The sequence below is a fragment of the Xiphias gladius genome, chromosome 4, assembly GCF_016859285.1.
Source record: "Xiphias gladius isolate SHS-SW01 ecotype Sanya breed wild chromosome 4, ASM1685928v1, whole genome shotgun sequence".
NCBI classification, from domain to species: domain Eukaryota; kingdom Metazoa; phylum Chordata; class Actinopteri; order Istiophoriformes; family Xiphiidae; genus Xiphias; species Xiphias gladius.
Genome location: NC_053403.1, coordinates 11,896,310 through 11,912,175, shown reverse-complemented (window position 1 = coordinate 11,912,175; position 15,866 = coordinate 11,896,310). Strand labels below are relative to the sequence as shown.

At 41.5% G+C, this 15,866-nt stretch overlaps 1 protein-coding gene across 6 annotated transcripts in view; it reads right to left on the bottom strand.

The window, feature by feature from the left end:
• sash1a (SAM and SH3 domain containing 1a) overlaps nt 1-15,866 on the bottom strand; it is a 231,616-nt gene continuing 215,750 nt past the window's right edge. For 5 of the 6 annotated variants that reach the window (XM_040124615.1, XM_040124618.1, XM_040124620.1 and 2 more), the window contains 10 exons: nt 15,357-15,431; nt 14,982-15,125; nt 12,623-12,755; nt 11,328-11,497; nt 10,660-10,869; nt 8,112-8,262; nt 7,456-7,584; nt 3,490-4,523; nt 961-1,092; nt 1-560 (listed from right to left, as the gene is read on the bottom strand). In XM_040124615.1, coding sequence (XP_039980549.1) covers nt 300-560; nt 961-1,092; nt 3,490-4,523; nt 7,456-7,584; nt 8,112-8,262; nt 10,660-10,869; nt 11,328-11,497; nt 12,623-12,755; nt 14,982-15,125; nt 15,357-15,431 — 2,439 coding nt within the window. In that variant the 3' untranslated portion in view covers nt 1-299. Of the gene's footprint in view, nt 561-960; nt 1,093-3,489; nt 4,524-6,071; nt 7,074-7,455; nt 7,585-8,111; nt 8,263-10,659; nt 10,870-11,327; nt 11,498-12,622; nt 12,756-14,981; nt 15,126-15,356; nt 15,432-15,866 lie in introns of those variants that run through there. The other variant, XM_040124621.1, reaches the window with a different exon arrangement.

The following is a 15,866-nucleotide window of genomic DNA, read 5'->3' as shown; positions in this document are numbered from 1 at the left end:
TTTTTTTTTTTTTTTTTTTAAAGGCATCTGATATTTTGTCTTGGCTGTTAGGAGAAACTCCTCAATGCCGTAAACATTTGAAAAGTCAATATGATGGAGACAAAGTCAGAGAGCAGGTTGGCTCCCTATCATTCTTTTGACACGTGTAATCGAGGAAGTTACTGTAGTGCTGTGGTCACCTGCGTCGTAGTTCAGTCCTGTGGCAAATTTGTCTTTGGCCACCTACTGACCATGTTTAAATGAGACGGTACTGACCAGTGAGTTGATACCTGTTGTCCAACCTGACTCCACCAACATGGTTAGGACTGCACCTCTCTGTGCGCGCTGACCAGTCGCGCCTCACTGACCAGACGGCGGGCGTGTCTCTGATCCCGTACCCCGGCTTCCCACACACTACTCTCTGTTAACAAGGCCACACGGCTCAGCGTGTCGACTCCTGCCGCCGCCAAGGATGGGGCGTACATGGGCAGGCCGATGGAGATGAGCCAGTCAGAGACTGTGCTGATGTTACATGAGGGCAGAGGCTTTCGGCACATCTCAGTCAAACCTCCAGAGGGAATCTGAGTGACACAGTTGGACAACACAGCATTAGTTACAGTAGCTCCTCTTATGATGTGACAAAACAGTAGAGGTTTCCAGATTTTCAAGCCACTTTGGCACTGCAAGCTGTGTTCCTTAACTATTTTGTGCCAAATCGTAAGATGTTATGGGGTAAAGATAGACTTTATTAAGTCTGGAGCCAATTTTAGGCTACTTAAATATAAAAAGTATATCTCCACTTTCTGATAGATATTATAGATATTAAAGCACAATTTGCACTGTTCCTCAGTGATGGTGCCAGCCTTGGGTACAGAGAAAACCTCACTAAAAATTTATCCATAACCCTATAACTCAAAAGATTGCTCCACAATTGTCTTCATTGATATGAAGCACTTAGGAAAATCAGCGATGTTGCCTTACAGCCATGCGGTGTTGTTTACGGAGCTCCTTGACTCGGAGCTGGTCCATGGTGGAGGCCACGTCCTTGACAGGCTGCTCCAAGTCCTCAGAGTAACGCTGCACCAGTGGCTGCGGGATCCCACACCGGCCATGCTGGAGGAGGAAAGCGCAGAAAGAGACATTAAAAGGTGGCTATATAGAAATAAGAAAACAAATTAAACGACATAAATCTAGGTTTTAAAGAAGCCATTTTTGATGGATCCAAAAGCACTGGATGGACAACCAGTGAGATGCTTATGGCCAATATGAAGTGGACTGAGATAAATGAGCATTTTTGCCTTTATATAATTATTATGGTCTTCATGCAGCCTGAGATCTGGTTGTTCATGAATGAATGAAGCAGACTATTGGTGGGAAATTATGGGCCAAAAGTAGAGAACATCTTCTGGCAAGGTAATGAGAACAGTTCTAAGGGGAGTCAGGAAAATATAAAGACAACGACACTAGAAGTAGACATTATAATTGAACTTTGTAAAAGCTCAAGTCAGTGTATTTTGTTGTGCCGCCTATACAGAAAATCTCCCATACTCTAATCCATGTATTAACTGACACTTAAATGTACACGCTACATCATGTTTTGTATCATATTTCTGCTATTGACGTTTCATTTATCTCATTTACGGGGAAAAGGAGATGCGTTCTGAATTGTATACGCAGTGACTATGTGAGGGATAAGGAAGGGCAGAAAACTGTGCTGAACTTCCTAAAAACATGTTTGCTTGTTCTCCTTCTCTTTGTGTGGACACCTGGAGCAGTGGCAGGTTTCCAGCCAGGCCTGGTTGTGGTTGGCCAAACTGGACCAGAGGTCTTTTGAGGATCAAAGGGTGGGTGGATGGAGAAACTGATCCCTCCAGAGAGAGGGATGGAGGGGAGGTCATACAAGCCTACCCTTCACACTGCCTGGATTATATGGGGACAGATGCCTTTAGACAGCCAACAATGAACAAGTTTCAAGATGTACAATAATATGATTTCATTCTTTCTTACCATGGCCAAGGCTGGATATCAATTTCATAATACCCGTAGCTTGCCCAAATGATATCTGAGATTTGGGACCTTTACTACAATAATGCTTTTTTATAGCTTAGTTTGAGGAATATAAACTTATTTTTCTTATACCCTTTTTCCCCACGTAAGAAAATATTCCCACTTGTCAGTGCATTCGTGTTTAATGTTTTAAACAGCCTTACTAAAAGTTTGCTTGAATAAAGTTTGATTTCCTAATTTATAGTCAGCAAATACCTCAAAGATCTAATTAAAAAGGATTCAAACCAAGCATCCGATGCCAACTTCTGATGACAGACTGTTCTGAATACTCAGTGCTATAGACAGATTTAAGTTGGTATTCAAAAAAGTACTGGTGTTTGATAGCCAGCCCCAATTATGCTTTATGTAAAAACAATTTTTAAATTCATCGCACGGTTTCATTAGTAAATGGGAGTTTCAAAACATTTTCAATATTTTTTTACCCGTATGACCTTTGACACAAATGACCACATTCGTGCTAAATACCTACATGTTACTACTACAGCTGTGTCTCTCGTGTCTCTGCCAATCCACTTCTGACTAATAGGTATCCAGCAGAACGGCGCTGTGGTCTGAGACACTACTTCTCACCTCATCCCTTGATGTCTGTGTGCGTTTGTGAGTGTGTCGTTTTTCTGCCAGTGTCGGGGGCCCCGCCACGATAAGGGGGCCCAGCCTGGGGTCTGGCGAGTGGCAGAGGATTTTATAACCCCCGTCTGCTCTCAATAAGATCCAGCCCATAAACTTAACAGTCTCAACCGCATCATAGTGAGACTCCAGCCCACAGTCTCTCACACTCAGCTCCAAGCAGTGTATTTATTATTGTGCATGCACACACAAACCCACACACACTCACTCACAAATAACTGCCCTTCCATACAAAAAAGGTATTTGCACACAGAAAGAAACACACAAACTTTAGACTCTATTAGTGTCTATTTTTAAACTAAATGAGTTCCAAAGCAAGCCACTGATGTTGTTGGCCTGAACACAGGGCAATTTGGATCCAAGCTGCAGTCAAATTATGACTGAGTTAAGTTAGGCATGTTACGATGCTAAACCAAAAGAGCCTGACGCCAGACAAGTACAGCCCTGAGGTGTCTTGAAGCCCCATTTTCACATTAACCATACAATTATGACTTCATATGTTTTTGTTATATGTTAGCTACGATGTGGTTTTTAATAGAATTCCTCACCTCATCTCTGCACCTTGGTAGCTACTACAAAAAAGGTAAAGGTTAAAAAAGTGCACAATGATTGCGGAAGGAATCAAGCTGATAAGTTTTTGTACTTTCAAAAACACGTCAGATTGCCAGCATCTGTTGGAAGTAATTAAGGATGCATTAACTGAGTTCAAATGGGGCATTTGTGTGCTCATCAATCTGCAAAACAACCAGAAGTCATCCCGTATGTAATTTAGAGATTTTTGTTGTCTCATGTTTAAATGAATGATACCTTACTAACCTTGTCAGAGTAGGGCTCCTCTGTTAGATCGATTCCCTCGGCCTCCAGCCGTTGCTCCAGCAAGGTGAACAGATCACAACTCATCTTGGTGTGGGAAACTTTTCTTGCAACAGCCACCTTTCCCCCAAGATCTGAGAGCCATGGAGGCTGGACTGCTGGGGGAGTGCCTGCCTCCTCGCCCATGGATGAGGCCGATGAGGTGGCACAGGGGCTGGTGGGGGTGCTCGGGGTCTTGGCAGGTAGAGCAGGGGCATTGGGGCTGCTGCTGCTGCTTCGGATTATGGGGCTACTGGGGTGAGAACGGGTGAGGGAGTGGGTAGGGGAGGGAATGGGAGATGGCGAGGAGGGCAGGGAGAGAGGGGGGTGACGTAGGCCATTAGCTAGTCTTTCCTTGGACTTTTTGGCAGGAACAGGAGGGGGGACTGGAGGCTTTTTGGGGTGAGTCCGAATGACCCTCTCCCCACTAGATTCAGGGGGACTTGGAGTAGAACTGGAGAGGGACTCTGGGTGACCAGGGGACTGTGTTATGGAACAAGGGGGGTGGAGAGGCAGCTGGGAGGGTATGGGTGGTCTCTCAGCCCTTCCTTTAGGGCTCACTGTTGGAGTCCCATTGTGAGGCGGGGAACACTTATCTTTACAGAGCTTGGTGGGGCTACTGTTGCCTGATTTGGGTCCTTCCTCTGTGGGTTTAAACTCCACACTCAGATCCTTCTTCTGCTCGCAAGTCTGATCCCAGTGCAGATCTCCCAGAGAGTGGGAGCGTTTCCAGGGTCCAGTGGGCTGCGGTGGTCCATCCAAGTCCTCACAGCTGCGGCTGGCTGGGATGGGGGACTGTCTTTGGGCTTTGCGTAGACCCAGCAGGTTGAAGCCCTTCAAAGAGGGTTTGATGAAGAAGCTTTTCGGGAACTTTGTGCGCTGGTTCTTGCTGTTCTGTTGCAGAGCTTCTGTTGAAAGGGTCATTGGCAGGGTAGGGTAGTCTGGAGACTGGAGGCCTGCTGAAGACCGACTGGCACGGGAAGCTTTCCTGCTCTTACCTGCAAAATAAAAACATTCATCTTCAACCTAGTGACACCAAATTTCTTTACTGGTAAAAAAGCTCAAAGTTTTGCCCCCTCTTTTGAGAAATACTAACAGGAAACAGTTCCCTAATTCTTCATCTTGCTACAGCAATGCATTCATAAATATAACAATTTGATTCATATTAATAGACTGCATATGACTCAGCATTTCTTTTTTATTGCCTTTCATCCCCAGTGTTTTTACGTTTTTGTGTTTCTTGTGATGGCTGCAGTTTTGGCAATAGTAGGGAAATCTGATGTGGTGAAAGGCAGAAAATGATACAAATATGACACAAAAACTATGTCTCACCAATAATTTTTAACAAGCCTGCCAAAGCCAAGTCATTTGATAAAAAACAAACAAAACTACTGATGTAAGCATTACATTCTTATTGTTTAAGGTTTATTTGTAAACCACAGTCAAAAGCAGAGAAATGTTGAAGAATGGGTGGAGTGCCACTGGGATAAGATAAGCTCTTTGATTCATGACCAGACTGGCTGATTTGTTGGTTGAAAGGTTGAAGCAACTTACCATCTATCCTTTGGCTTACCGAGCAAAATGGACGGATGAAATGGGTGCGTGCCCCATAGTGTGGCTTGCCAAAGACTTTAAATGGTGGAATGATAAAAGGACGTTCAATAGATGGAATATCATGAAATGTTTCAACAGTTCCCAGAAACGTGAAAAAAGTTAAGCACATACGTGCTTTTGCTATAGCCATTTACGAGGGATTATGATAAATTAAATTACTTGACAGTTCCAAGAGACACTATATTTACTTTAATTAGAACCTTCATTTCCAGACATGAAATCAGAGGAGAATGAGGTCTGCTGACTTAGTGATGAAACACCCTTCAAAATTAAAATTGCAAGACAAGCTGGGAATGGGTGGCTATTTATTAGCATAAGTGACCTTTGCCAAATTGTCAGTGATGATGTGCTATTGGATTGTATTGCAGTGATACAGTGATAAGTTCTGTCTACAATGTGTTTTATAGACTCACATATCACAAGAACACTGTAGTGTGATAAACTCGATCAAACCAGTATAATAATTTCTAAAATAAAATCATATAATTCCTAATTTTTTGATTGGTTCAAGATATACGAAAATAGCTCAAACATGCCATTAAACCTAAAGCTGCGCATCACTGACTGAATGTCTTCATTACCTGCCTTTCATTTGACTGACCAATACATCACTACATTATGTATGCGTATGAAAATGACGAGTGAAAGTAGATAGATTGCAGAGGTCATGTGATGATATGAGGAAGAATTACAAGAGAGTCACAGGAAAATTGATCAGACACATGTATGTTGAAGAAAGTCTATTGATTAAAAGAGCGTACATTCAGGGCTCTACAGTGCCATTTTGTTTTCCAAAGAATGATATTTTAGAGACTAAATATGTGTGATTATTTTTATTACCCTCTATGATTTGAATTAAATTAAATGTTTTCCTTTGCTAATTCTTCACACACAAACACTGAATTTTTTTTGTGTTCACAACAGCACTGTGGAACCCTGAAAGAGCAAGAAGAAATGCAGAACGTCTACTAAATGTTATATGGCTAGTTTGTGAACAGTGTTTAGTGGCATGGAAGGAAAAACAGCCAGTAAAAAAGGCGAAACATAAAAATCAAGCAAGCAGCACCGGTTTTTTAAAGAAGTGGTTTTTATTCCACAACTTAAATCTCTACTGTGGCAGATTGCACACTTTACTGTTGAACCTGAAGGACACATACACACACAAAAGGGGAAATCCAGTAGTTACACTGGAACCCAACAGATAGAGAAAGAAGACAAGGTTTGACAAAGCAGTGACTTGTGTGTTATGGAGCTGTTAAAAAGAATGTTTTGTGTGGGAGGAGAAAGTTTACAGCCTTATGCAGAGAGATGGAGCAGTCTAAAGTATAAACAAAAAAAAAAAAAAAAAAAGAAAATCAAATGTGACAAATAAGACCTTAAAATAAACTTCTATAATCAGAACACTCTTACAATCTATGCACTACAGTTTAAAAATATTTTCATCCATATCTTTTTTTGAGGTACGCACTGTATGATTGTTTGTGCAATATGGTCACTATAAACACAAGGAAAGTGACATCTTGAAATGGTATGAAGACAAGAGATTTAAATGGCAGCTGTGAATCGTTTACCTGACTTGTACATTTTTAAAAAACCTTATTAGCCTATAGAATCACCACTGCAAATAAACAGGCATTTTGACATACTACTCTGCACGCTCTTTTTCTATATTAAAAACACTTAACAGAAATATTCTCTGAGCCCATAATCGTCTTCCTGGCATCCGTCTATCGGTCTTGAACCCACAGGTGGGAGAGCTGGGAATCTGTGTCCGCGACTGGGCAGCGAGTTTGTTCTCATCAGAACAGTTCTGTGCATTGGGGAGGGTCTCTCCCTCTGTGTTCCCAGCAATGTGGGCTGGACTAGGCTTAGTGGTCTGGGGCCTGGCTCCCTTTCAGCTACAAGCGGACTTTGACGCTGATGATACAGAAGGCCTATAGAATGGAAAGAGTGGTGAAGAGAGTGGAGTGAAAGAATAGTTAAAGATGAGAATGTTTGAAGTGACAAGAGGCTCCTTCTCCGCAGCACCCAAGCTAAAGGGGTAAAGGTGTGCGCAGGAGAGGTTTCGGGGCAGATGTGGCAGAAAGAGGAGCTGTTTGATTGGCAGATGCTGGGTCCAGAGGAGTGGGATGGGCGGGGTGTTAGAATGCAGAAGCATTGCAAGAGATGGAGCGGAGGTGGACGCACAGAAAGGAAAAAGGCGAAGGAGTCGCTGTGGCACAAGGACTAGGCTCTACCCAGGCTAGGCCTTAGCGAGGCTGATTCTCAGTGATCCTTGGGGTAATGGTGGTCTAGACTAAGCAAAGCTATCATTACCATTCTCCAGGTTCTCATTGCTCTCGTAGCACCCAGAGTCCCGCGGGGAGTCTCCCACCAGGCCCTGACCCTCAGACAGCAGCTTCTCCTGGGACCCAGACAGGCCGCTGCGCTCTGGATCACTGCTGCCTGAAAATACAACGGAACACAGGAAATAGCCTCATCATCATCAGAGTTAGAGTTGAGTGGTTTTTCTTGATTTTAAAAGTATTAAATTCTGTTAATTTATCCTTTCATGCTAAAAGAATGTCTCTCACCATTAATTAAGTTTTGAAATTTTGAATTGATTTTCAACTTTGGTTGTTTCTTTGGTTCATTTTCATGCTGCCATTTTAACATGAAAAGTGATTGGAAGACACCACTGCAGCTGAACGATTGATTCCAGTTATATTACCACAAGATTAGAGCGACAGTCATTGACAAGATGGCGTCTTTGTTTCAGTAACACACACTCATACTCGAGGAATATAGAGTCAGCTTTGGACAGAATTCCCAATAAAGACCAGGATCTGAATTCAAAGCACACTAATCAAAATATACATATGATACATGTTTTAAACAGCCAGGAGTTGGAATTGGAGCGAGGAGTTAGAATCATCACCTGAGTGTCTTCTCACGCATCTATCCAAAATGTGTATGCTTTTACATCGACTTACTGTCATACTCTTGCAGCAGCTCTACAGCGGTAAGCAACACAGCTCTGTGCTGAGGATCTCTGATGTTCAGCTCATCCAGGTCCTCCTCTTCAAGCAACTTGAATGTGTCTAGGTCCTCGTAGCCGTTGAACAGGAAAGTAGGCATGTGCTCCTGGATGACAGAAATGTTGAGTCTGAGTTGAAAGTTTCTACTGCGGAGCTAGGATTGAGGGTGTCTAAAGACTGAAGAAAAAATACACTGGGACTAAAGAAAAATACACTTTTGATCTGAGTCACGGGGCCAGTGACAACAACTCGGGGGTAGAAACATAAAATACAAGTACAAACATAGAGGTAGAGTAAGGAGAAAAAAAGTGTATGGTAGACACATGTCATCTGCTCATAATTTCCTATCCACATTATGTATTTTTAAACCACGGGTGAGCCAAATCTACACTGCTATTTTGATTTTTAGATGGCATGTAATCACGTTAAGCCGTGGCCAGTTATAGCTGCCTCAACTGTCAGCCCATATTGAGATGGCACAAACTTTGTCAAGTTGACAGGTATATAACAGTGAGTTGCAGCAACATTAGTGAGTTAGCTGTAGCAATCCAGCAGTAGCGTTTGACTACAATCTCGAGATATTTCTAGCTGCGATCAAAATGGCAAACAGGACTTGGAAGGGAAACCCACCAAAGCAATGTGGGAACATGTAGAACTGAAGGTGGAGACGTTTGCATCAAAGTACTCTTCAACCACAGAAGAAGAAGTTTTACAAACCAAAGCTAGTCACTAGTCACGACTGTGCTATCTAAGAGGGCACAGACAAAGAAAAAATGTTTTTAAATCTAGATACGCCCTGTGCGAGTGCCCAGTCAGCTGACACTATCATTCAGAACACCCATATCTGCTTCCACTCTGAATATTACTGGGCTCTACATTTTTGTGACCCACACATTTTGTTGGACGAATACATAGACTGTGCGTCACCAGCAAGACCATCAATTACAACGGTGGAGTCTACAGCAGAGATCTGCTTGTTTCTGCTGGATGATACAGGACTAAACAAAAGACCACTAACTAACACAAACACAGGCAGCCAGTTCCTCTCACTCACACCATCTTTTGTCTTTTCTAAACAAATGTTTTCCAAAAGTATGCAACAACAATATTCTTACTCCTTTGATCGACAGGTGTTAGTCATAACTCATTGGTTTTATTTAACCTATGGAGCTGAATCAATTTCTGTGAACATGGACAAAAGACAGACACCTGAGAAAAAGGAAATATCTACACTGCAGAAAATAAGCGAGGGACTCTGAAGCAGTAAAACTTAGCATTTACATATCACTGCAAAACAAATTTCCCAATACAATATTGAGTCATCTAGAGAAGTTTGCTATAGTCAAACAAAAAAACAAAACCAAAAAAAGCAAAAACAAAACAAAACCAAGTGACAACAGGTAACCAAAAATGAAAATCAGCCATTGTGAAACACTTTGACATTAAAACTAGTAAAAAAACAAAACAGACTGGGTTTAAGCAACAAAGCGTCAGACACTCAAGATAAAGACTCTTTTTACTAGATTATTTATATTTTATATTATAATTCATGACTGGTCTTGTATGTGAAATAAGAAAAGCCATGTAGTATTATCTAGGTAGATGTCTTGACCAGTGTGTCACAACCATAAAATACATTTTTCAACTTGTTTCCTGTCGGCTCATGCTAAAAAAAAAAAAAAAAAGGGTGAATATCTAACTAAGAAAAGTAAAGACAAATTATGTCCAAACAAGTTAAACAATTCAATACAAATGATGCTTAACAAGATCCTTTATCTCGAATAAGAAAACTGTGGGACTGGAATTTATTTTTACTTATTCATCACTGGCAGGCCACAAAGCAAGGTAAGAGTAGTTAAGATACCTGGTAAGAGAATGCACATTGGCTGCAAACTGGAAACTCTCTAACGGTTCGGGTGTTTAGTCTAACTCGCCCACTCCAGGAATCTGGTGGTGACTCTGGGGACATGACCGCTGTAACGCACTTGTAATTAATTCATCTTTAATGATTAATCTGTGACTTGGTTCATTAAGATGGCCAGAGATAAAAACGACAACCAGCGAAGTCTCTCTCTCTATTCTGGGACGCGTTACATTTGTGTGTAGGTTTTGATGAAAGATGCAAGTTACTTGTTGGGGCGTGGTTGTGAGACTGCGGGTGTTAATGGTTATGTATCAGTGTGTCAGATCAAACATCCTAAAATGTGCAGCCTGTAATAACCTGCACTATATTTATCTTTGCTTGTCTGCAAATGTGTTTTCAAGATACTTGGCTAGAATAATATTTTCATTTACTTCTTAAGATTTGATTTCTCCTACTGAGGTGCCAGATGGCTAGGGGGGGTTTGGACAATACACTGATTTCTGCAAAGTATATACAAAATCAGTGTAATTCCACTCAACTTTACTGCCATTGCAAACTTGTGAACTGACATGATACAACCTACTGTATTTGGTATTCATTTACAGGGCAATACCAAATCTTACATGTCTGGTATTCTACCTTGAGGTTGATGCGCTCCAACAGCTCCTCCACGGAGGTGGGTTTGGGTGGTCGGCCCTTCCTCCTCCTCCTCACGGGCCTTTTAGGTTTCTCCTCCTCTTCACTCAGCACGTCTACGTAGATGAACTTGAACGTGCCCACTTTGTTGTTGAGCAGGCCCATCCATGTTCCCATGGGTGGCTTACTGATGATGTCAATCACATCCCCACGCTGGAGGATCACAAAGAAAAGAATTCAGAAAGACTGACTTTAGCCATTCATTTTTGATCCTGTTGCTTGTGCACAAATATTGAGACTAACTTGGAAAAACTGAACGGTTAATTCTAAGGTGTGTTAAAGAGTGACATGATCTGTTGCCGAAGCAGAAATTGCGTCTGGAACCAGGCAACAAACTCCTAATTTATATTACGTAGCAGCTCTTTGGCCAAAATTAGATTTACACTAAGTATTTCTCAAATATGAAAATGTTTAAATAAACTGAGCCAAGCTCCAATCTGTAAAAACTGGACCGTAAAAATTATTATTATATCCATGAATCAAAAGGGTGAACAGATTGTGGGTGGCAGAGACTTTCAGAGTTAAAAGGCTGTGGCTATTATTAACTTTGCACCCAAGTGAATATAAACTAGCTGTGCATAATCATATCCGTGTCCCGGAGTATGTTTTACCTTCAGTTTGAGGGAGTCTGTATCGTAGGGACTGGGGGTGAAGTCGGTGTGGACTCGGGCGCGACCACAGAATGGTCCTCTATAAGGCGGCTCCTCATCATCACCATCCTCCGACTTCACGCTTTCTCTGTTACTGGCCGATGAGTCAGTGGTGCTCACTGTTTGACCACCTGGACAAAAAACACAAACGTGAATGTTTATATAAGCTATGAAAATGACTGCCTGTAAATAATGATAATGTTACCAAAAAAGGGCAATTATAATCACTGATTAACTGGAGGTTTCTCTTATATCATCAACACAGTCAATCCTGCCTGGAGCTTTCTTCGAAACATCTCTTCATCATCACAGTTTAAAAGAATGTACAGGCCTGTTACACGATTCAAAGACTATATTGATTTTATTACGTCAGCCTGTTATTTTTTCTCAGTTTCTGTGTCAGTAAGAGTGAAGAGTTTCATAGGGTCTTAAACACTTCTGTTGCATATCCTGGGAGAAGCTGAGTACTTGCTGCATATTTTTCTCAGTGCCTGAGGGAAGGATGCCAAAATCAGGTCAATGTGTGGGAATTGGACAGGCAAGACTTCCTACCTAATCATTACCGTATGTTTGCCTGTCTGCTTGCATGTTTGTGAGCATGTTATATGGCTCTGAACCACTGTAAGTCAGCCAAGTCTTCAATTCACTCTGAACTTAAAATAATGGAGGACAATTTATCCACAAACATGTGATGGAAACACCAGGTTGAAGTCATTAGAAGATGTGATTAGATAAGATGACCTGAGAGATTAAAACACACTCAGAAACTCTCTGAGATCACAACACTTGAGGAAGCTTGTGGGACTGGGCGTGATCAAGAGAGACAGAATGGCTCTTCATGACCGTCACTCCACAAAAATCATAACCGGTATACATGTAACGCCAGCAGCATGAAAGTTAAGTCATATGTCTGCATTTGAAATACGAAACTGCTAACAGAAAATGTTGTGAGCCCCATCTAGTGTCTTGCATTACTCAAAACAGGCCGTCTATTTAAGTCTTGGGTTGTCTTATGTTTATATGAGATATATGATGATGCACTGATACCCTAGAACTACATGACTAAAGTATAATATTAATTATGTGCTTCACTACCTGCCAAAGTATAAAGTAAAATCAAGAGAGGGTAGTTTGAAATAATGGCTATGTGAAAGTATAAAGCAATCTTAAGTTTTTCATGTATTCACAATGTCAAAAAACGTAAAAGTTCTGAAAAAGCAAGTACGCCTTCTCTAAAATAATGGTTCTCGTCTTACTCATTGAACTTTGTCCGCTGAGTGAACTACGCAGACTTTCCACCGAGCCTCCAGCCTTAAGCTTCGGCTTCTCCAGAGAGTCGGTGTCGGGCTGAGGGGACTGAGGGGAACCGGGGGCTCCATCCGGACTGGACTGAAAGATAAAGAGAGAGGGGGAGATGCAGATGGGTAATGAAAGGTAACGGGGGACAGACACAGAGGAAATGTTGTGCAGTTAAGAGATGAAAAGATGTGAGGGATGGTAAAGTGTGGTTAAGAGGTTGACGTATGGGGGAAACGAAGGGAAACACGGAAGGATGAAAATCATAGGTAGAGATGGTGGAAAAATTAAGGGGGAAGTGGGAGGTGTGACGGGGGTTGTCAGGATTTTTTTAAAATCCTTATTGATGTCCAAAACAGATGTACACATATAAAACTGAATTTTCAGCATGAATGTGATTAAGATATGAATCAAAATTTTACCAATTATGGAAAACATACAACTTCTGGAGGCTTTTTTCCCCTGTTTTTTTTTTTCCAGATATTTTTATTGAGGAAAGATCTTGACCAGTTTTTCTTCATGTAAAGACCTCATAAAATAGGCACGTGACTCTCTTGAAAAAACAGTATGTCTTAAAGAATTTAAATAATAAAAAAAAAGTAAAAAGTTAATAGTTCATAGTTTTTCAAGTCTGCATTAAAACAATACTCATGTCCTCATATGAACACTGAAACTGTTTTTGGTCACTGCATTTGTTTTTCCTGTTCATAAGTGCTGTAAACAGATTCCTTCCTCAAGCTATTTAAATGCAAGTGATTGGGAACAACATCCACAGTCCTCAATCTGTGAGAGAATGTCTTCTAGAGTCTGCTTTTCAACAGTCTCAGACAAGTCACGTTGGTATCTTCCCTATAGTCTTTTTTAGTTCAGAATCTTCTTTGTGTTTCCACTGACAGAGTTTCCTTCCTGAGCCAAGGATAACAACAAAAAGAGGGAATTTGTACTAAAAAGACTGTAATGTTGGAAGACGCTCACTTGATTTGTTAAGTCAAACTGACGCCTCATATGAACTTCAGCTGAACTCATTTTTACACAGAAGCAGGACTGCATATGTTTTGTTTCCCATCACTTACACTGGAGTCACTTTAGGAAGGGATTTCTTGACAGCCAGAATGAACAGAAACACTTTCAATGTTCATATGGGCATGTAAGTATTGATTTAAAATGTAATTGAAAAAGTGTGAACCTAACCTTTATGTGGTGAAGTCAAGCTGCACCAGCAGGGGCGACAAAAATGTCAAAGCAATAAAGTCAATATAAATAAAAAGCCTTTTCTTTTCTACCTTTCGTATCAGCCATTTCATCTGTCCTTTAAAAGTGGTATATTACCTGACAAGGGCCAATGGATTGTTTTGCTTAAATTAAATAACTAATAACTGGATAAAAACACATTTGTTTAAACTTTTGATTTGGGTCAAATCTTTCCAGGTCTCAGTTGAAGTTAAAAAGTCTAATAATGAAGCAACAACATACATTAATATGCTACATTGATATCTACCACACGTTTTATTTGTTTCAGTAATCCACTAGGTGGCATTGTGGTGTATAAAATGACCATGGCTGAGACAACGTGACATGGCAATTAATTTCTCTCTGCTCTTTCCAAACCAACGGCTCCATGACTCGTGCCAGGGTATGTGGGTCACGGTGTTGAGACCACCATGATGGACAGATGTTCAACTCTACACGAATGACATATTTTGTTGGGCAACATCAAACTACAGGGCTGGAGAGGCCACTGGTAAAGGCCACTGGATGGCCAGAAAAATTAGGCCAGAGCAGATGAGACAGCCATTATACACCCTTGCATTCAAGTCTCCATTTCCTAAGAACTAGCCTGGGGGACACTTGCATCACCATGAGCTCAACATGAAGCAAACACCCCACCCTACACACAGGGCCCAGGGAGAGCACAGCAGGGAGAGAAATCCAAATGTATGCGTTTTAGCGCTCTGTGTTTATTCGGTAACTAACACAAATACTCTCGCCCACTCACAGCCTGTGGATAGAATATGTGGCTTAGACTGCAAAACTTCCTCTAAATGTTTGCAGAAGATGGGGAGCTTTTACTTCCTTACAGCTGTGCTTGGCTCACTTGTTTTAAGGATTAAACAGTGTGTAGATTGTGGGATCATTTATGCGTCAGCTGTTGTATTTTAAACAAAGTTCAGGCTTGACTTTGTTTATATCTACCTAACTTGCCCTAAAAACAAGGGAAACTATGCAATATTAAAAGCTACGTGAACTTTCTACAAATAAAGCATTGAAAAAATTGCATCCATGTGTGTTTGTGTGTGTCCAAGTGTGTTTATGTCTAACCTGTTCAGAAAAGGAGCTGCTGTACTTCTTCGACATACGTTTCCTCATCGTCTCCTTGACCGACTTGACCTTTTTGCCCAGTGAGATCCGGGACGTAGTGGGGGATTTGACCACTTCCCTGTATATAGCCTCCTGTTCTTTGTTCTGCCATGTGAAGAAAGGAGGAAAGGGCAGGACGGAAAAGGATGAACAGAGAGGAAGGAGATGACAGAAAGATGAATTGGGGGAAATTGAAAAGGAGAAGACAAAGGGCAGGGGGTGGGGTCAAGAAAAACGAGGGAGAAAATAGAGGAGAAAGGGTGATTTAGTACGACATGAGAGTTCAGCTCTTGCTCCTCACAGCCTCTTCTAATTTCACAAGCTGCCAGCACTTACATTGGCCTCCGAGCCTGTGTTGACCACATGGAGCGAACGGTTGGACAGGTCAAAGCCTCCGAAGCTGCATGTTCTCTGGGGGGGAGCCAAAACACAATCAAATGAGTCACACGACAATGACGCATTACAGGAACTCCCCATCTGCACCCATCGATGGTCAACTCACGATGATCCATGCTCGGCATGAGACGGGCAACAGACTGATTAATGAACATGGGTATAGGGTTTACATATATGTGGGGGCATGATGTCATATGGGACTGTGGACAGCCGACAGACATGATGTGACACAAACTGTTATATGTGCTCCTCTTTAAAACTGAGAGTCACTGCATGATCCTAGCTGTTACATTGACCATGGAGAGCTCACAGTTGGCTCCAACAAGTTGCTCATGTTTTTTTAAAACTTGGATCTTTGGAGAAAATATTCGACAAAATTAACCTTACTTGATGTGGCCAAGCTAAAATATATATAGATGTACTTTTAGAAGTTAATGTATATCCATTGCA